The 20,971-nt window shown below is 38.2% G+C and overlaps 1 protein-coding gene across 1 annotated transcript; it reads right to left on the reverse strand.

Annotated features, from left to right (window-relative positions):
* Positions 1-408: 408 nt before the first annotated feature.
* On the reverse strand, positions 409-20,071 carry daglb (diacylglycerol lipase, beta). The gene is made up of 15 exons (XM_028476965.1): positions 19,615-20,071; positions 19,398-19,549; positions 16,510-16,684; positions 14,728-14,995; positions 12,029-12,151; positions 11,819-11,946; positions 9,172-9,295; positions 8,325-8,408; positions 6,493-6,570; positions 6,337-6,417; positions 6,094-6,221; positions 4,152-4,220; positions 3,833-3,905; positions 3,514-3,767; positions 409-1,290 (listed from the first exon to the last, which is right to left on the reverse strand). The coding sequence occupies exons 1-15, from the start codon at positions 19,707-19,709 to the stop codon at positions 1,095-1,097; spliced, it is 2,028 nt and encodes a 675-aa protein (XP_028332766.1). The 5' UTR covers positions 19,710-20,071; the 3' UTR covers positions 409-1,094.
* Positions 20,072-20,971: the final 900 nt, after the last annotated feature.

A 20,971-nucleotide genomic window follows, 5' to 3' on the forward strand; every position in this document is an offset into this window, starting at 1 on the left:
AAGCTCAATATAAATACGTTTATTAACTCTAAAACTGAGAAAAGAAAGATCATTCAATGCTGTTTACTTAAGTCAAAAATAAATATTTTCAATCAAAAAAAAAAAAAAAAAAAAGTGTTCAAATGCAATTATTTGGGTCTCAAGCATTATTTTTTTTACATTTGAAAATTTATTTAAAAATGTTTTTTTGATTGAAAAGTTTTTTGATTGCATAATAGACACAAATCTACCTCCATAGAAATGAACACAAAATGTTTAGTTTTGCTTACGCATCAATTCAAGTGAAACGCTTAAAGTCTGATAGGCTCAAGTTTAAACTCAGTAAATCATTTAAATCTATTTATTTTGGTTCATATTACGTTTGCACGCAATGCAACTGCTTTTAACTAAAATGACAGACAAAAAAAGTATCTTTCACAATTTTATTTGCATGAAATTAGACCATTTGAATTATTTGATCATAAAACTTCAAATACTGCAGTGATAGTGTGGAAAAAAAAGATCAATTCACAGCAAAAACACAATTTCCCTCCACAAAATGAAAATGTACAATCTCCATTAATGTATCAGATTAAATTTACACAACATGCACACATTCAACTTGCATACACATCGCACTAATCACTTGTTGCTTGTTTCTTTTTTGTTGAGGCACTGTTCACCCTAATGTTATCATTAATAACATTTAACACAAGACAGGTTATACGTGTTTATGACACAATAAAGGCAAGAAAACCTTTAAGTTCAGGAAAAACAAGACAAAATAAACGGAGAACAATCGCATCACAGTAAAACTGTAAAATTTAAACAATTTACATTCAAAAGATCATGGCATTCAACTCCTCAAACTCCAAATAAGTCTTATTTCGAAAAATAAAATAATCTAAAAGTGCCAGTGTAGATTTATTTACACACCTTTGCCCAGTAATCATTGCTGGGTTTTTTTGGTTTTTTTATTCAGTGTTGCATGTTGGAAAAGTAGAAACAATTGTCTGAAGACTGATACACATGTATGGGAGAAAGTTGGCATGTAAACAAAGCAGTGGGATCAGACAGGAGGATCAATAGTCTGCACAGGGCCCATGAGGAGGAGCTCAGACCACATTGTGCTCGTTAAGGTTCAGCGATGACGGACAGAGGGAATACGGACGCTCGCTGCTCAGACTGTTCAGTGCTCGAAGCAGGATGTCAGGCATGTGATCAGTCAGCATCCTGGGGCTGATCACGATGCTGCGAAAAGCCATTTCGTTGGACCATTCTGCACGGTAACGCACCTGGGAAAAGCAGGATCTGTAGGAGAGGAGAACAGTGAGAGTCAGTTTGATCCTGGGCTGGAATGGTCATCAGAAATTTGGCTGAAAATGTGGAAAAACGAGAGATAAATTGAGTGTGGTAGGGCAAATACAAAGACATGAGCAACAGCCGGAGAGAGGAAGAACCAATGATGACAGTCTGATACAGTCGCAAACTTAAAGCTGCAGTATGTAGAATCGTGAGATGCTCCACACTCCCTCCTCCCCTCCTGAACGGAACTTACACGCACAACTGTAGCTCTCAGCGACTTTTAACTCTTAGAGAGTTTTATGATGTTAGAGACATGAAAGCATGTATCACTCGCTGCTGTGAGGACAGTAAGAGGTTCACAGTCACAGCTGCTCCTCACACACAGTCGATCCCAGCAGATCAGAGCAGACACACGCCACGTCCACACTGCATATGAATTGTGTCCGTTGTCTCCACTTTATATAATGTTTCTCTTAGGTTTACAAGCTATTTATCCCATCTGTTATCACTCTCTCTGACTCGGTATGTGGGGCGGACTGCACACAGACTGAAAGCGGATCGCGCGCAGTCCACCTCACATACCGAGTCAGAGGAACCTCCGCCGAGTCTGTTCCTCCTGAACACGTTTGTGCCTTTATTCTGTTGCTTTTCCACCTCAGTCTTCCTTTTTCCTCTTGCTTTGCCGCGTAACCGCTGTGCCAAAAGCTGCATTAAAGACTTCTGCTGGAACATCTGCCATGGGACTTTTACTACTCTCAGATTGTGAATGCGCATAGACCTTTGACGAGCAGCCAACAGTAACTCCCAAACAGCTCATGGATCACTCCATGTTTGTAGAAAGATCTTTGATTGGCTGAAGTCCAGCGTCACGCTCCTGTATTTCCAAAGCTCATTTACAGAGCCAGGAGAAGGAGCAGAGAGTCACTGTGCACTCAGAACACTTAGGATTACAATATACTCAAAAATGATGATGGGTTTTTGACCAAATGACACCCCCCACCCCAAAAAAAAAAAAAAATACGTACATACTGCAGCTTTAAGTTCTTAATAGTCACTGTGAAGGACTGGAAGGTAAAGCATGATCTGATCTGAATTTATATCTGTGATTAAAATTGTACCATGACCATTTCTTTCATCATTATCACTCAGTTCTTTTAACCTCCTTCATTTCAACAATGGAACTGAAAACCCAAACGATAACCACTGCTATACAACAGTTAGTTCTGACCAAGTGATTTGATTGGACAACAGGATTTATTTTGCAAGTCACAAATAAGTCTCAAGTCATTGCCCTCAAATTCCAAGTCAAGTCTGACAAGTCTCAAGTCACGTCCCAAGTCCTACCGTTTGAGTTTCAAATCCTTTCAACAACAGAGTAATAATATTTACACAGATCATGTTTGCTTTAAGATCTGTAATTATCAAAACTATATAGCAAGAACAATCTTCAAACACATTTAAAAAAAATGTCATTATTTGCACCTTTTCATTCATTTGCACCTTGTTATTCAGTTTTTTTTTTTTTTTAAGTTTTTTTAAAATGTGAAATACCTTATTAATCCCTGAAGGGAAATTCAGATTTACACTCTGTTATTATTTTTAGGGACGTTCTTCTCACACATAGGCCTGAATCACACATGTGCACAAACAGGACCTGTGGACATGCATTAATGGAGAGATGTTAGAATGGGGCTGCTTTTACTATGAAGAAAGCACACCAGAGCAGTGTTGAGGTTCTGTGATTTGCTCAAGGGCACCTCAGCAAGGCTGGAGAGGTGCTCTGGCTCCAGCTACCAGAACAACTTCCTCATTTTCGGTCCGCACCGGGACTTGACTCGGCGACCCTCCGGTTCCCAACCCATGACCCTACGGACTGAGCTCCTGCCGCCACAACCTTACCATACAACCTCCTTGTTTTCTGCGTTTGTGTGTATAATTACTTTTTTTTAATTTTTTTAATATGCTGCTCTTTGTTTTGCCTTTCTAATTACCCCTCGGGGATAAATAACATTTTTTGTGATTCCGATCAATGAAATATTCTTGATCACTCGTGTTGGACTAAAACTAAGAAATTGGCTGTCAAAATTAACACTGTTCTACAGTTTACAAATATGTAAGTTAGTTTTAATGAAGCTGGTGTGCTAACAAATTAAAATTTGATAATAAAAAGTAAAACTAACAGGATAACTGTTTGGTGCACATGTTCAATCCCAGTGAAGTGAAACAAACCTCCGTGCTGGTCCGTCCTCTGTGATGTGCAGAATGCGCCCGGGCAGAAAGAGCGGCAGGTGTGTGGCGGTGTGTGCGGGGGAGTCATCCGACGCCAGGCTCTGATAGGACGAGGAATGGCGGATCAACAGTGACCCCTCCCCCAGCAGCGGCTGGCTGAGCTCCTCCTCTCTCCTGTTCTCCATCTCTGTGGGGAAGTCGTCTGGTTCTCCTCCAAACAGCTCGTACCAACATCCCTGGAGCAGGATGCGGTACTGCAACACAAACATGGACGTCAATGAGTGTCTGAATGAACGAGTGTCAGTGTACCACTTATTACCTTGGGCTTGTTGCAGTTTGAAACGACTTTTAAAATCCTCGTCTTCAGGTCCTCCATGTTGGGAATGCTCAGGCTGAAAAAGAACGAAGAACATGCAAGTTCCTTTTTGCTTTTAAACGTCTGTACCAGGGTTGGGGCCAATTATAATTGAAATTATTACAATTATGACCCAATTATAATTGTAATCATAACTGAAAAAATCAGTTGCTGTTTTTATCGTAAATTACCTGATAATTGGCATAGAATTTTTTTTTTATAAAAAACTGTCATTTACAATTTAAAAAAATGCAAAATTGGGGAACCAGAGCTTCTATCTTACCGAGGAACCAGATCCTTCCCCAGCACCACGGACAATACAAAGTCTTTGGAGTAGTTGGCCAAGGCTTTACTGCACACACACACACACACACACACACACACACGCACACACAGAGGAGGAGGAGACAGCTCAGCTACAGAGGACATCACATGTTACCATGACACAGCAAAGACGGCTATGTACAGTTCAACTGTGTATGATAATCCCCACATTTACTCACAATAATGCAAAAATATATGTATATATAAAAATAATAATTGAAGACATTTTAAAACAAATAACTTGTAACACAATAGAGAAGAATTAGTCATAGGGGGCTACGAGTGAGTCTAAGTCAGGGGTCACCAAAACGGTGCCCGCAGGCCCCAGGTAGCCCTCATGTACCATGTGAGGGACCCTCAGTAGCTCTAGTTACCAATAAGCTCAATCTAAAATCTGATTTCCTTTCCATGATTCAAACTCAAAAAGATAAATACATATGACAGATGTAGTTAATACTTAGTAGCGTTAAATACTGTTGCACGTGATTAAGTTAATCTTTAAATGTTTATTTTCACTGAAACATTGTGCCAAATATTTTTAAATGCAGCAGATTTTGTGTATGGGTTGTGGTATGTTATATATATTAATATGATATAAATAAAATGTATTTGAAAAAAAACGCAAGGTGTATTTTACAAATTGTACATGTTTGTTTGTAGCTATTAAAATAGCAACATTTACATTTTCTAGGAAATGTAGAAAATGAAACAATTGAATAAATTAGGAGAAATAAAGTGTTTCGTGTTAAAACTTAAACATTTTCTCCCTTACTTTACTGCTAGCCTTCCTTATTATCTTACCCTCCAACTAAAGTGAAACCATGAAAATGTAGAATTTAAGAAGCTCTTTTCTAGCTCGTAGCCCTTTGGACTATACAGTACCTATGAAGTAGCTCACAGTTTTAAAAAGGTTGGTGACCCCTGCTCTAAGTGTTCCTACAGATGACGATAATTGATCATGTCGACATGATTTGGTTTTAATTTGATGCTTAGCTCTGTTTGTGTGTTGTATTTGCAGAGTGGACATTAAAGCAGAACTAAGTAGCCTGCACTCAGCGCTCCCCCTAAAGGTCCCTTTTGGTTATGTCACTGTCGTAAACACTCCACACCCCTCACCCCACCCTACAGCTACATACGCACCTTTGCTCGCCCAAGACGGTAGCAACCGATCACTGAAAAATCCTAATGCAACAGTGACACTGAGGGTGCTTTCACACGTATAGTCCCATGTGACCATGTGAACAGTATGAGGAAGAGAGACAAGTAAAATAAAGTGTGTGTGCGTGCCTGTTGGCGCAACGACAGTGTGTGTGATTGCTGTGTGTTGCTGCTGAGCTGTCACTGCATGGAGTTGCTCCGTTCCTCGGACAAAGGTCTTCTCTGCCTTTTTTTTGCTGGCTCTGCCATGATATAAGTTTGAAAAAAGTGAATTTGTAGACAACCGTGTGCAGCCAAGGGACCGGTCATAATCTTGTATTGGGCTACCGTAAAGCAGTACGTTTTGCCATCGGGTCGGAGGCAGGAAAAGTTGCAAGTGCGGTTTTCTGGCCAGAGACAGCAGGGAGAAATGAAAGACCCCCCAATCACCCCATAAACACTTGTATTACCCTCACAGGGACCACGAAAATTATTTATTAAGGTGAAAAAATTACTTAGTTCTGCTTTAATTAAGACAAAAAAAACTGTCATTTTTATGCTATGGTTTGTTTTATATTTTTTATTGACTTGAGTTGAAACACTCATACCCAGAGTAAGTATATAAGCATGTCCAGAGATGAAGTCAAATAAAAGCACGCTTAATTGTATCGCCACCTTTGTATATTATCACATCCTTATCCAAAGCTAAAGGCGTTCTGAGCCCTAAGCATACACCTGTTCACCAATGATACTGGCAGCCTTACCTTAGGAGCCCCCCTGGTGGAGAGAAGGAGTAGCACTGCAGGGAGGGGAAGTGGCTGTGCAGGAGGACGGCGAGCACTGAGGCTGTGCCAGCACCCAGACTGTGACCTGTGATCACTAGTTTGTACTCCTGCAGTCAAAGGAGAAAAACACTGCTTTAAGTTCCACAATCAACACATCATAAGAGGCATTAGAAAACACATGATAAAAAACAACAAAGTGACACGATGAGATTTATTTCTTACCGGAACGATGGAAAAGGCCTGGTTCAGGATACCGTCGTTAATAAGCTTCTTATAGACGTAATTAGCAGCCTGGCTAATGCCCTGCAGGAGAAAAAATGGGTAGTTACACACAACAAGGACACACACACATAGACACAGACACACACACATACTCACTTTGTGGGCATAGCAGGCTCCAGACACTCCTTCTATGGGCAGGTTCTCACACTCAGCCGACAGGTCTGTGAGCACGTCCTGCAGGACACACACCAGATATTGATTCCACTGAGAACTGACACGTTCGTCTTGAGCACAAATTACATTTAACTAGTGTTGTAGCACACTTGTTTTGCTCTCAGTCCGGCAGGACTCAGGATTTTCCGTCTCGACCAGTTGAGACCAACTATTCATCAACTTCATTAATGTGATAATAAGGGGAAGCATTAATTCATGTTGTAAATTGACAACTTTAAAGTCTATTCTGAGACTAACTCAGAGCCAGTGGAAAGACTTAAAACTGGAGTAATGTGCTCTGACCTCTTTGTATGAAAAACCTGCAAAAACAGGGTTATCAGTCCATCTTATTTCTAGTCAGAAATTCCTCGGAACACTTCTTTTAGGCCTCATTCGTTATGAGTGACTGGTGTGAATGAAAAATGGTTTTTGTACGCGGTGGTTCAGTCCTCTCGAAAACTGCGCAATACAAATCCAAGCCATTATTCTTATTATTATAATTCACCTGACAAATAAACATCTCATTTTAATTTTTTAAAATAATTCTGCACTTATCAGTGGTTATTAAATGCATACCAGGATTTCCTTTTTTTTTTTTGCAAGAATTTAGTTGAAACAATTGGTCAGGGTTTGAGATTTTTCATGTTGTGCTTTGAAAATGTTTTGTCAGTCAAATGTATTTAAAAAGAAAACTGAAATAAAAAAACAAGGTCATCAACATCCCCCGCCAGATTGGTTCTCATTATAACTCACTACCTTTTCCTAAATGCCCTAAATCTAACTTAGAAAATGTTATCGCATCAGAATATAAAATATCTATCTTTAACGGTTTCTAAGAAAAGCTGTCCCCTTTGAAGATACCTCGAAAAGAGTAAAGAAAAATGAAACAAGGGCAATAAGTCCGGGAACAATAACTGCAAACTTCTCACTTTCGAACTCCATCGAGGTATTGATACCCCGAAGCCACACACCAAATCTGGTTATCGTATCTTAAACAGTTTCTGAGAAAAGCTGTCCCCTTTGAAGATACCTCGAACAGAGTAAAAAAACGGAACAAGTGCAACAACTCCAAAAAAAAATTGTGTGCTTCTCATTTTCGAACTCCATCAAGGTATTGCTACCCTGAAGCCACACACCAAATTTGGTTATCGTATCTTAAACAGTCTTTGAAAAAAGCTGTCCCCTTTAACTCGGACGCACGGACGGAGCTCAAACCTATATCCCACTTCCACACTTGGTGGCGGGGAATAATAAAAAGAGAATTCTCTCAAACTGTTCAACCATGTCATGGTTTTTAAAATTGAATTTTATGGTCTTGGTCTTGTCTATCTCTGGGCCCGAAAGTCTTGGGCTTGTCTTGGTGCATTCTGGTCTCAAGCAACTCTTGGATAGTGTGGTCTTGAATACAACACTATACTACATTTAACTCCCTGTCTTCTTTTTCTGTCAGGTCTATCATCACTGCCCTCACAAAAGGTTTAACTATTTAATTAGCCGCTTATTCAAACACAAAAGATTACAGAAATAGAAAGAAGTAGGCTAAACTCATCCTGCCGTACAGACTTGCAACAATCAAACACTAAGTGCAGTCAAACTATGGGCTTTGCTTCTTGTATTTTTGCAAATTCACTGTAGAAAAAAAAAAAAACAAGTCCCAAACACATTAAAGATGGGCAACCATGATAATGCAAAACTAACTAGTGAGGGCTGGCCTTAGGGAAGTCACCTCCATGGCCTAGATCTACAGGGAACACTCAAAAAACCCATCCATTCACCTTCAGGGACAGAGTTCCTCTGACTGCCACCAACACCGCCTCCCTCCTGTGATCCAGAGCCACAAAGAAAGGTATCTCATAGATCTGCAACACAACACATGAGAAAGGGTATAAGATACACCAGCAGTGTGTGTATGTGTGTGTCAGGATTGGGGTCAATTACATTTTTCCATTACAATGATGTCTTCAAATATCCAAGTTCAATTATTACTCAATTACAATTACGGTGACCAGCATTTTTTCCAATTACAACTTAAATTACAATTATCGCTCTCCCCTGTAAGTTAATTACAAATACGTTCTCAGAAAACGTAGTATTTCTCTTGTGTTAGCTTTCTGTTAGCATCTCTAATGATAACAGGTCAGTTTTGACCCATGTCTTAAATCAGCTGTAAAATACGCTACAAATATTATCTATCATCTAATTTGTTTTTCATCTCTTGGTTACCTTGTTAGGCTTTCTAAACCATGAAAACATAGGTTTTCATATTTTTGGTATGGGTGTCTGAGCCTTTTTTCATGTCAGTATAACCCTTGATTTCATTGGGTTTTGTTTTTTTTTTTAAATGGTAGTGGGAAAACTTGGAATTATTAACTACATATGTGTAAGAACTGTAAAATGATTCCCCCAATTTTTTGTTTAATTGAATTGTAAATGACAGTTTTTAATTTTCAAATTTCCATGCCAATTACAATTACAAAGTCAATAAACTCAATTACAATTTAATTATGATTAAAACAGCAAAAAGATTTTTCAATTACAATTATAATTACATCATAATTGCTTGTTACACAATTACAACTACAATTGACCCCAATCCTGGTGCGTGCGTGTGTGTGTTCCTGCCTGGTTGTGGAAGCTGACGTGGATAAAGTCTCTGTACTGTAGCCCAGTGATCTGCAGGATGGAGGAGAAGTGGCAGCCCAGGTCGTCTCCAACCATCTCAGTCTCGGCCGGACGACTCCTGCAGCTGTTCAGACGCAAATGAACGCAGAGGTGAAAATAAAGGCAGATACAAAGTTACCAAACAAGAGAAAAAAAATATTCTTCCAACGTCCATCTGTCTGCTTGTGATATTTGTTGTTCATTTGTTCTTATTTAAAAAGTAACTAAACCCCTGCTTTCTCCTGACCCACCACTAGGAGGGAAATTCAAATAATGCCATGATTATGGGCGGGGCTCCTGGAGCAGGTAAGTTACACCCAGTTTATACTATAAAATCTCCAATGAACAACCTATGCTATGCTATGCTATGCTAACTAGCTACTCATTAGTCACTATACCTCTCGATTCACTTTTCTGTCAATCCAACCTACTCACCACAGATCACACAGGTGCTAGTTTTTATAAAAGGGGCGGGGCTAACAGTGCTTGTTTGTGATGCAAGACTGTCCCAAAATGTCACATGATCTTGTTCTAAGCCAATAGCAAAAAATCAATTGTAATAGCTGGGTTTCAACCCATAGAGGGCAGTCACTCTGACATTTTACAACTAATATGCCAAATTGAAATATTTTGACTAAAATGTTGAGCGTTGGACCAGAATCAATCAACAGTACTACTTTATACCCAAATACATTTGGATTCAGCATAAAAAGCGGTTTTGGGATTTAGTTAGTGTTGTGTTCAAGACCACACTATCCGAGACCAAGACTTGCCCGAGACCAGAATGCACCGAGACCAAGACACCGAGTCAAGACCAAGACCAAGACCGAGATAAGCCGAGACCAAGACAAAGACCATAAACATTTTTTTTTTTCAATTTAAAAAAATATATAAATAAATAAAATTATGACAAGGTTCGACAGGTACATAACATTCTCTCTTTAATTTTAGTTTATTTTAAATACATTTGACGGACAAAAAAGGCGCCTGCAAAAAAATAACTAAAATATTAAAACTACTACTGCTACTGATAAATTCACAATTATTCTACATATTTGAAAACAAGATTTTTATGTCAGCTGAATGTACAGCAAGTGTTTAAAAGTATTTCTGCCAAGAAATAATGATTCTCGATGCAGGTCAACAGGTCACAGATTTCACAAGATAATTTTTTAGTTTGAAAAAGCCTTTACACAGGCCATTTTTATTAATTCACTTAGTTGATACAGTTTAATTTGGTTGCTGTAATATAACTAGGATATTCAATTACAAAGGTCCCCAACTGTAACTGTAAAAGTGAAACTTGCTGAAATAAAACGACAAACAAGTTGTCATCAGTGTAAAAAACAAAGAGCTACAGGTTGATGTGAAACTAAATAAAACAAACTCGTGACAAATCAATCAATAGTTCTTGTTGAGAAGATTATTATTATTCTGGAAACAGTGGAAACAGAAACTATAAAAAAATGTTATATTGTGAACCTGTTTATATTGTAGGGGACATATTATATACATAAATGTAGTTAAGAGTCTAAAGCCACAAAAAACACCACTTTAAAAAGAAAATTGACTAGATTCTGTGCTTGTGCGACTTGCGGTGATGACGCGCTGGTGACGACATAATCCAAGATGGCAGCGGCCCGGACTACAGCCGACACTATTTAATAAAAGCTTTAAAAGACATGGATATAATGAAAAGAGTGGATGAACAGAGGCATAAACGTGGACTTTCACACGGACACACACGGACTTATTAAACACACACGGACCTCAGTAAATGGAACAGGCTTCACCGGCCGGCAAGCACTAGGACCCAGAGGCAGAGTAAATGCGTCCCCGTACTGCTGCACAGGCTGTAATATCATCAGTTTATAATTTTACCAGTTGTTAGAGCTACTGTCTTTACCAGGGAGATAATATTTATTCCTGGTGATTGTTTTCTGGAGTTTTACTGGAATTTTTACCAGTGATTAGTTCATATCTCCCTTCCGCTCCGTGGTCCAAACTGACACCGTAGCCAAACACACACGAGTGTGTCACACACGTCACTCAGTCGCAATAAGGAAGGTTGCGGTAATTATACGGGGTGGGTTAAAGAATGAATAAAGGATTGTTTTATCCCGTTCTTCTTGTTATTATAACATTATAAAAAAGGTTAAAAATAGCAGGAATTAGTGCTGGTCTCGAACGATCTTGAGGGAAAATCCCGAGTCCGGGCAGCCCGAGTCCGAGACAAGACCTTTAAAATTTACTACTGCAACACTAGATTTAGTTACTCTTAAATATCTTTTAATTCCTTTTGCTTATTTGTAACTGTTCATAAAGGGAACTCTTTGCAGGCTTTTGTTTGGAAGGTTATTTATCGTTTATTAAAAGTTAAAAAGAAATTGTAAAATGTTTGTGTGGAGAACAAGAGAATCCGGTCCTTTGCTTCCTACGTAAAAACCTGTTTACATTTTAAATGTTTAATGCTTTATAGCGCTAGTGTGACTGAGTCCGACCCGATTATCATTTATAAATATGTGTCTTGAACCTGTCGCTACCGTTGGCCGTGACTCAGTTAAATTGACTCTAGTTGGAATACATGCAACACAGGCACAGGCCTTACCAGTTACCACAGAGTTTGCATGGTCCAGAAAGCAGGTTGGAGTAGATGTAAAGTGGCCACCCATACGCTGCTGCAGCAAACTTCATAAAATGAGCTGCTTTCTCTAACTCCGCCTCCAAATCCTCCTCCTTTGAATCAAAAACGAGAAGCACAAACGTTGTTCCCATTACTCCCATTCACACCGAGATGGGCTGCATGTAAGACACCTACGATTGGTGATGAAGGGCTGTGAGGGACGACCATATCTGGGTCTCTGCTCTGCTCCATCTTGTCATGCTCCTGGTGAAGCAGGGCCAAACCAGCAGCTATGTCACTGGGAACCAGATCTGTGTCCTGGGACAGGAAAACAAAGGGAGAACTGGTTAATTATGACTCAGTTTTATACTAAAAACTTAGATTATATCACAATTAAATGCATTGTTACCACCCTTGACCATGTCCTATTTGGTTTTCTCAACAGGAAATGTCACACATATGGATGATGATGGAAATGCGAGTAGAAAAATGGAGGACAGCCCACCTTCTTCAAATGTAATCTAATGTTTCTATATATATATTATTATTTAAACTACAATTCAAAACACGTCCTAACTTTCCTCCACAGTGAAGCTTCTCCCACCAACACCAGTAACTGTGACAGTGCAGCATCATAACAGGAAGTAGGAACTCTGGGTATGTGAACGTGAGGCCTAAGAATTCTCACAAACGGGCAAAAGAAGTTGGTTGACCTCCTCTTTACGCTTGCATGAGTCACAGCTGTGGAGAACCTCATGATTAACTTTATTTCATCATGTAACATGTCTGCTAACAGGGACTGCATGTAACGTTTAAGAGAAATGTGGCAAACTCAAAAAGTGTAGAAACTCAAGTAAAAACACGCGATTAAATTTTTTACAACAGTGACCAGGGTTGGGGTTAATTATAATCATGTAATTGATAATTAATCACAATTATAGCATTATTATAATGGGAATTTTAAAAATGTGTCGCTGTCTTAACTGTAATTAAATTGTAATTGACTGTAATTGTAATTGGTATGGAAATTCTATAAAAATTGTCAATTATAATATAATGCAAAACTAGGGAACCATGTTACAGTTCTGCACATACAGTATGTAGTTAATAATTATTAAAATACGTTTCATATGAAGCTTTCCCACATTTTACTATTTAAAAATTTTAATTGAAAAATATACTGACACAAAAAAGGCTCAGACGCCCACATTAGAAACATTAAAACCTATATTTTCATTGATTAAGAAGCAATAGATATGATAGATATTAGTTTTAGTGTATTTTACAGCTGATTTAGGACCCGTTATTATAAGAGATGCTAAAAGAAAGCTAACACAAGAGGAAGGTTCACTTTTATTAGGTTATTCATTTCAGGCTCAATAATTGTGATTCATTGTAATTGAACTTTAGTAGTTGGGAAGGTAATTGTAAGTGACTTTCAGAAGTAATTTGTAATTATTGCAATTTAATTGTAATTGGGGAAAATGCTGGTCGCTGTAATTGTATTTGAACATGGGTAATTGAATATGTAATTGTAACTGACCCCAACCCTGAAAGTAACATAGCAGATATTGTCTGTTGTGTAATGTTTCTCTAGCTTGAACCAGTGCCCCCATAAGAAAAGAAGGACAAACAACTCAACTTTGTACTTCTTTCTTCCATCCTACGTGTTCGTTCTTTGGTTACGCTGTTTTAAAACCAAATCAAAATAAAAAAAAATAAACGGTGTGGTTATTTTGTTTTACTGACTTAAAACTAAAACAGAAATACAGGAACAACTGTTTTAAGATTAAAACATTAATAACAAAATCTTGTTCTGTTTGTGAGATATTTGGATATTTACATATTTTATACAACTTATTACATATTTTATAGGACTTATATATCTCAGCAGATTTCTGGTCCTGCTCCGGTTTTATGGTGATACAATCCAAATAGTATCCAAATAAACAGGTGAAGCTGTTTTTAGTTGTTATGCTGCAAAGAAGTGGAACAAACTGCCCGCAAAGCTGAAGTCAGCATCACATGTGAACATTTTAAATCAAAGTTAGAGGCTTTTCTTTTTCTCTTCTGTGTATGACTGAGAGGGAGATTTTGGGTCATGTTGTTTGTTGTTCTTACAGATTTTTAAGCTGTTGAATGTTTTCTGTTGCACTTTTTGATCATGTGAAGCACATTGAGTTGCCTTGTGTATGAAATGCGCTATACAAATAAATTTAACTTACCTTGACTATCGACTGAGAGGCTGGTGTGAGGAACAATAGATGTTTGAACTTCTACCATTTGACACTTTTGCAAAAAGTGATATTTATATGTTGTCAAAATATATTTTTTGCGCGTTTTAATACCGCTAACCACTAACGGCAGCCATCAACACAGACGGAAGTTGATCGCAATAAACGAGGAGCACCAGTAGATTCATTACACCACCTCTGGTTCCTTTAATCATATATCATGTGTGTGCTTTACGCAACATCCATTTAAAAACACATATATATATATATATATATATACTGTATATGTATGTATTAACGTTTTTATTCACCAGTTCATCAGTAATGTGACTTATGCGTTGCTCCTTTTTTGTCCAGGAGTAAAAGTCCGCCCCCCTTTGTGGGTCCCCTCTGTGTAGTGAGCTTAAATAATGAAGTTCTCGTCCTAGTTTCCAACTATCACAAAAACAGAACAAGATTTAATTTTAAAACAAGAAAACGCTGCTTGTCTGTTTTTTAATTTTTCTGTATTTCTATAAAATAAATAAAATAATTACACTGTTTATTTGTTATTTTGATTTAGTTTTATAACAGAATAACCAAAAAACCAACAGTACACAGATTATAAGATATGGGTTAATGGAACTAATCTGCTGTATGTGATGATGGTGAGCAGCTTACGGAGAAGAAACCACTGAAAAGCTTGGCGATGCTGGAGAACGTGGCCTGGCTGTTCTCGTCCTGAGGCAGACAGCAGCACATCAGTCGCAGACGACACTCCCACACCTTCGCTGCCAGCGAGCGCGCTGTGGACAGGAACTGGGTGCCCCCGCTGCTCTCCATGTGGCGAACTCCCAGTGGCTCCTGGGCGTCGGGCTGGAGGCGGGGGCTACCCAGCGGGTCAAAGACAAAGACCACGCCCAACGCCGTGAACAGCATGATGATCCAGCTGTTGGGGAAAAAGCTCTTAAAGTAGAGCTGGGCAATATTTCGTGATTCAAGATATATTGAGTTTTCTATTTTGGCGATATAGAAAATGACAAAATCGCCAATATAGAAATATATCTATTTTTTTAAACTTGTTTTTATTCATACAATCACACAGTTCAAAATAACATCATAAAAGTATTTAATATGATTAATAGAGTACAGTAAAACAGTGTCTTTTACAATTTAATATAGATTTTATAGCTTATTTTGTATCAAAATACTGATTTTAGGAGTCGTTGCTTTTGCTACTTCTCGGAACAACATGAAAAGCTCAGTTAGATGATTAAGGGGTGTGTCTTAACCCAGACCTTCCCCGAAACAAGCCACACTGCAGAACTCACTCACACGTGCTGTCCCTTTAGGAGAAAAAGCCAAAAGTAGCACATTTTGTGCAGCTGTTGGCTAATAAATATTACTGTGTGGCATTTTGCATCAGCAAAATCGCGTGGCACGCAAGTGAGCGTCACTGGTGCAGAAAAATTTTGAAATGTATAACTTTGAAAAGGCCAAATTTAGTGAAGTAAAGCTAAAGTTTGGGTTTTTTGTTGTTTTTTTTTAATTTTTTTATCTTTGTTCCAGTCTTACTTTAAAGCTAAAACGTATTTGTTAAATTGGTGAAGCGTCATGATGAATATAGTTAGAGAGTTACTCATGCTTGGTACACACACACACACATATATATATATATATATATATATATATATATATATATATATATATATATGTCCTCCTCTAATAAATACTAACACACTGTAGAGACAAGAAATAACATTTTATTCAAAAGAATGATTCAAGTCGCGCTTTTCAAATTTAAATGAGGTATTATATGGGACCTGCAGTAATACTGGAACACACACATACGCGAAGGACGCGCGCGTGAACTCACACACACACACACGTGGAGGAAGCACACATAGAGCTTTATTTGGGGCGAAAAAAAAGACCCGCCTAGAGAGAACACGGCCCGAACCCGTCCGACCCGAATGAAGCCGATGTCTCTTTAAGTCTGAACACGTTTCAACCAGACGGTATTCACATCCGTTGTGAGATAGAAACATGACGATCAGCTTCATGTGTCACTACACGCTACGTTTGGTTGAAGCTACACTGTTTATATTGGAGCAGCTGAGTGGCTGCAGGGGTCCTCAGTCGGACCAAATTGCCTGTATTAAATAATGGTGCGGCTGATGTACGCGTTTCTTGGTTATGCAGAATAAAAACCTGGAAGTCCCTTTTGTGTCCAAGTGTGCAACAATTATTGCGAGGATACCGATTAAAAGGGAAAAAACTACAGAAAATCCCCCGACGCTGCTGAAAACGGAACATAGGGGGTGCCATCACTGGGGCGCGTATATCGCCATTTTGAGAAAAAAATTTTGAGATATGAGTTTTGGTTCATATTGTCCAGCCCTATCTTCAGGCACATTTTAACCAAAATAAAAGGGTTTATTTTGTGAGTGTTTTGTGGCCTACCTGGTGACCACTGCGGCAATAACAGCCCCCACTGTGGCAGGGTCACAACCTGTGCTGTCATCAGACACCCAGATGGCTCCCAGGCAGGCCCACACCAGCTCAGGGATGTAGAGCACAGCTCGTACGTACACCAGCGCAGGCATGGAGCGCCGTGGGCCTGGGTTCATGATTGTGCCTGACACAGAAATAAAAACATACACACTATTAAATGACTTTTTTTAAGCTAATAATATTACTTGATGCACAAAATGTCTTTTAAAAAAACAGGATCTAAGAACTGAGACTGTTCAAAAATGTGATTTTCTTTTGGGAAATGTCACATCTATTGACACCGTTGTGTTTAACTTCAAATCAAACTGTTCAACACTTCACTTCCTGTGCAGTTTAGTCATGTACAAGAACAGACGTGTACCTGCATAGCAGTACGCATGGTGGCTGACGCGTTTTTAGAAACATGCATCATTTGTTGGAGCCAGAACTGTCTTGCAGCTAAACTTCCTGTATTACACGCTAAGGGAAGATCCAGATTTCATCACCAATGATCTTCTCCTTTCACACTGCTACGTGTGTTTGTATAAAACACATCAATTATGTCAGAGTCAGGCATTTGGAACACAAATCATGCAAAAACTAAAACGATTTCTAACAGGAACAGCACTTCATACACTTAATTTGTCTTACTCTGTAAAAAGGAAAATAATTAGCAATAATCCAATAATAATAACAATGTCTGAGGTAACAGTTACAGTTTATTACCTCGAGCCAGGGAGGTTAAGTTTTTACTGGTGTTAATTTATGATTTATCTATTTAGCTAAGAGCATTCTAACTCAAAAACTAATAAACAGATTTTGATGACATTTTCAGGAAATATCTGAAATAGGAAAAAAGAAAGAGTGATTAGATTTTGTGGATATTCCGGATTAATAATATACTGATTCTAGTTCAGTTTGAAAAAACTGATTAATCCCCATGTTCAGCTTTTTTTAGCTGGTTCTACAACTTTGTGTATTACATGCTCTAGTCATAAGTTTATTTATTATTCATCTATACGCACATAAAGACAAGTTTACAGTTACTGTGCTGGAAGAGGCCAAAACTCAAGGAGGAACTTCTGTTTCAGTTTCAGTTTTGATTATAAAACAGCACAGCAGAGTGCTTGAAATTTCTTAGAAGCCTTTAAAGTGCGAATGATTATGGGACCATTCATTTATTTGTTACAGGGGACAGTGCACATTAATGGACATAAACATGTAAATGTGCCAGATTGTAGCCACAGGCTAGTTGCCATCCATAGTTCATTAAATACTGAAAAATTGATTTATTTGCAATGTAAGTTTTGCACATGTATAAGGTGAAATTGTATTTAAAAGTATTTGTGTTAATATGAAGATGGTTGCAAGTCTGACAGCCTCAATAAGAACAAAAAAGATGTTTTATTGTTCCCGTTACAGTAATGTTAATAACATGATTAATGATGATTTTAGTTAGATTGATTGAATTTATTCAAGTTTTGGAGGAAATTTTAATTTAAAAAGATGAGCATCCATGTTTACATACTGTTACATGTTGACAGAAAAGACAATTGGGCTGGTGAAAAAAACTTGATGATTGAATAATCACGATTTTATTATTTTTTCTTAAATTTCCAAAAATCGATTATTTACATTTTATTTTATTGTAATAGAAACCGGTAGAGTAGTCCGAATTTGAATGTTTCAATTACACTACAGCAGCGATTCTCAACTGGTAGTTCGGAACCCAAAAGTGGGTCGCCGACCTGTACTGGGTGGGTCACGAACAGCTGGTTAAAAAAATAAATACTTAATGTCTCATGTTGGACTTGTCTTTTATTTTGAAAGAAACGTTTATTTTGACAGGCATGCTGTGAAATGCATGTTGCACAGGAAAATATATAGATTATGTTTTTAGAATATTTTATATATGTGTTTTCAAGAGGTATATTTGCAAAATAAAATTTGGTTGTCATAACGTAAAAAAAAAATTTAAAAAAAATGGGTCGTGATTTAACGACTGTGGCAAAATGTGGGTCCCAGGGTGAGACCAGTTGAGAACCCCTGCACTATACAATAATAAAGGTGCTGTGAAGTAGGGCTGGGCAAAAAAAAAAATCGATTTATCGAATTTGTAGATAAAAACTGTTTTTATTTAGCAATTTTTTTTTTTTTAAAGCACGGTTTTTTCAGACTTTTTCACGTTCTGTCCTTGTAGGTTACCATAGCAATGTGAGCCTGCCCCCTCTTTGTTTACATTTGTTTACCCTTTGAGTAGGCTATATGTGTGCTACAGGCATGCTTCATTTTTATTCACACTATGCTGAGATGCTAAGAGAAGAGTTTATTATTATTTTTTATTGTAATATTATGTTATAGAATATGTAGTTATGTTATTTCTTAAAATTTAAGCTACTGTGAAGGCGCTGTTACACTTTTGCTTAAACCTGGGTTAAAGCTTGAAATTGTTGAATGACAGAGCCTCATTTACTTTTTATTTTAGAATTGTTCTATACATTTTAATTCTTGAGGACAATCACAGCAATAAAGTTGCACTTTTGACAATACATCTGATGTCTGCAGTTATTTTTAAGTGCACTGAAAAATAAATAAATAAATAAATAAATAAATAAATAAATCGAAAATCGAATCCAAACTTGAATTTTTCTTTAAAAATCGGAGATTTATTTATTTCTTTTTAAAGGCAAAATCGCCCAGCCCTACTGTGTGAAGTGTTACTCAAAAGAGAAGTCAAGTGTTACATAGTTACATGGAAGATCAATAATCAGTAATCATCTAAAATCGAGACTTGAATAATCGGAATCGAATCAGGACATTGTGATGATCAACCACCCTTAAAATGAATATTAGTCTACCTTGGGCACTGATGTAGATGATGGCACACAGTGATAATATGATGAGGGCCAGTACGACCAGTAGTCCCACCAGGTAGCTGTGGAGGAGGCCACTCCCGTTACAGTCGAACTGACCTTTGTGGTAAGTCAGGAGAACCATGGTCCCGATCCACCTGCAGCAAACACAGCAGAACCATGTCAGTGAATGACAGACAGGGACTGAAGGTCCATAGCTCACCACAGGACTCTGAAGAAGAGCTCCACAAAACCAGGGAACACCAGGGCATCGCTGGCGATTCCCCAGCGCCGCCCGAACACCACCATCCCGGGCATGGTGAAGGAAAGCCCCGAGCAACGAGCTCCGCTACGAGGGATAAGTTGTGTTTTTGAGCAACACACTCCTGACGTGATGCATGACTACTACACACACCCACAGAAGTCCTCACCCCAACAACACTGCCCCAAACTGCATCATCACACGGAGTGCTGTCTGAGTTTACAACTAGCTAACTGTGAGCTTTACAACCCAGGCTCTACACCTACGTGTGATAAACCTGTTAATGCGGGCAAACACTGTAGTGTCATCATTGCTAATATTAGCAACAGTGCTAAAAGATACCCTCAAGCTATTACACCATATTAAACGTAGAGTATCGCGTTCCGGACCCGTTGCTGTGCTAATATTAAAATGACTACACAGTTGCGACAACGGAAGTTTGAAATAAACTCAAATAGTTCCCGGAAGTAGTAAGCGGGCAATTTGAATCCATTGATTCCGGGTGACATAATTGGAATTTTAGGTAATTTGTTGTCAATAACTGCATTGATTTACAATATTTATATAGTACACCGTCATATGAACACATATACAGTACAATGTATTATGTTAATATTGTATTAATAATTAGCTAATAATGCACACGTTAATGAGTTTAGATATGCTGATAATAATAGTAATATCCTATATGATTATTTAAATGTTTTATCGTTCAAAAGTGCATTACAAACTTTCTAATCCGCTCCAGCTTCATGGGCTGCAATAGTAAACTTCTCACTTCCGGGGAACGATTTGAGGCTCCATGAACCGCCATTGCTCAAAAAAAACGAACCATTGGAGTGAACGGAGTTACAACACGAGCTGTTCAGTAAACCGGAAGTAGCTCCGGATTGTTTTGCTTCACCACTGCGAGCTCCGTCCAGAAATGTGACCGATCGTTACCAGATGCATTAAACCAGGGGTCTGCAACCTGCGGCTCTGGAGCCTCATGTGGCTCTTTGAGTCCTTTGCCATGGCTCCATATAGCTTTAAAAAAATACTGAAATAAAGAGTTATTTTCTTACAGAGGCTTTTAATGATTAATGACAAATAAAATCATGATATAACAATGTGTTAACTTAAAAATAAATCACGTTGTGCACCTTCCTACTTCATCTCCTGCAACATCTACAGACCATCAACTTTCCTGCACCTGTGGTTAACCTTAAGTTTTAAATCCCTGGTAAGATAACTAAACCAACAAAAACACTATTCTGGAAGAAAATAGAGATTTTAATTGTGTGGGAACAGATTCTTTTAACTACGAATGTGCCGGTTA

The sequence above is a fragment of the Gouania willdenowi genome, chromosome 19 (assembly GCF_900634775.1).
Source record: "Gouania willdenowi chromosome 19, fGouWil2.1, whole genome shotgun sequence".
In the NCBI taxonomy this organism is placed as follows: Eukaryota; Metazoa; Chordata; class Actinopteri; order Blenniiformes; family Gobiesocidae; genus Gouania; species Gouania willdenowi.

Excerpts from the sequence above, each read along its gene's own strand:
- daglb (XM_028476965.1), bottom strand. The coding sequence starts at position 19,709 with ATGCCCGGGATGGTGGTGTTCGGGCGGCGCTGGGGAATCGCCAGCGAT. Across the intron at positions 9,296-11,818 it reads TGCAAACTCTGTGGTAACTG|CTGCAGGAGTCGTCCGGCCG; the intron begins GTAAGGCCTGTG and ends GCGTCTGAACAG. Across the intron at positions 8,409-9,171 it reads ACGTCAGCTTCCACAACCAG|ATCTATGAGATACCTTTCTT; the intron begins GCAGGAACACAC and ends GTTGTGTTGCAG.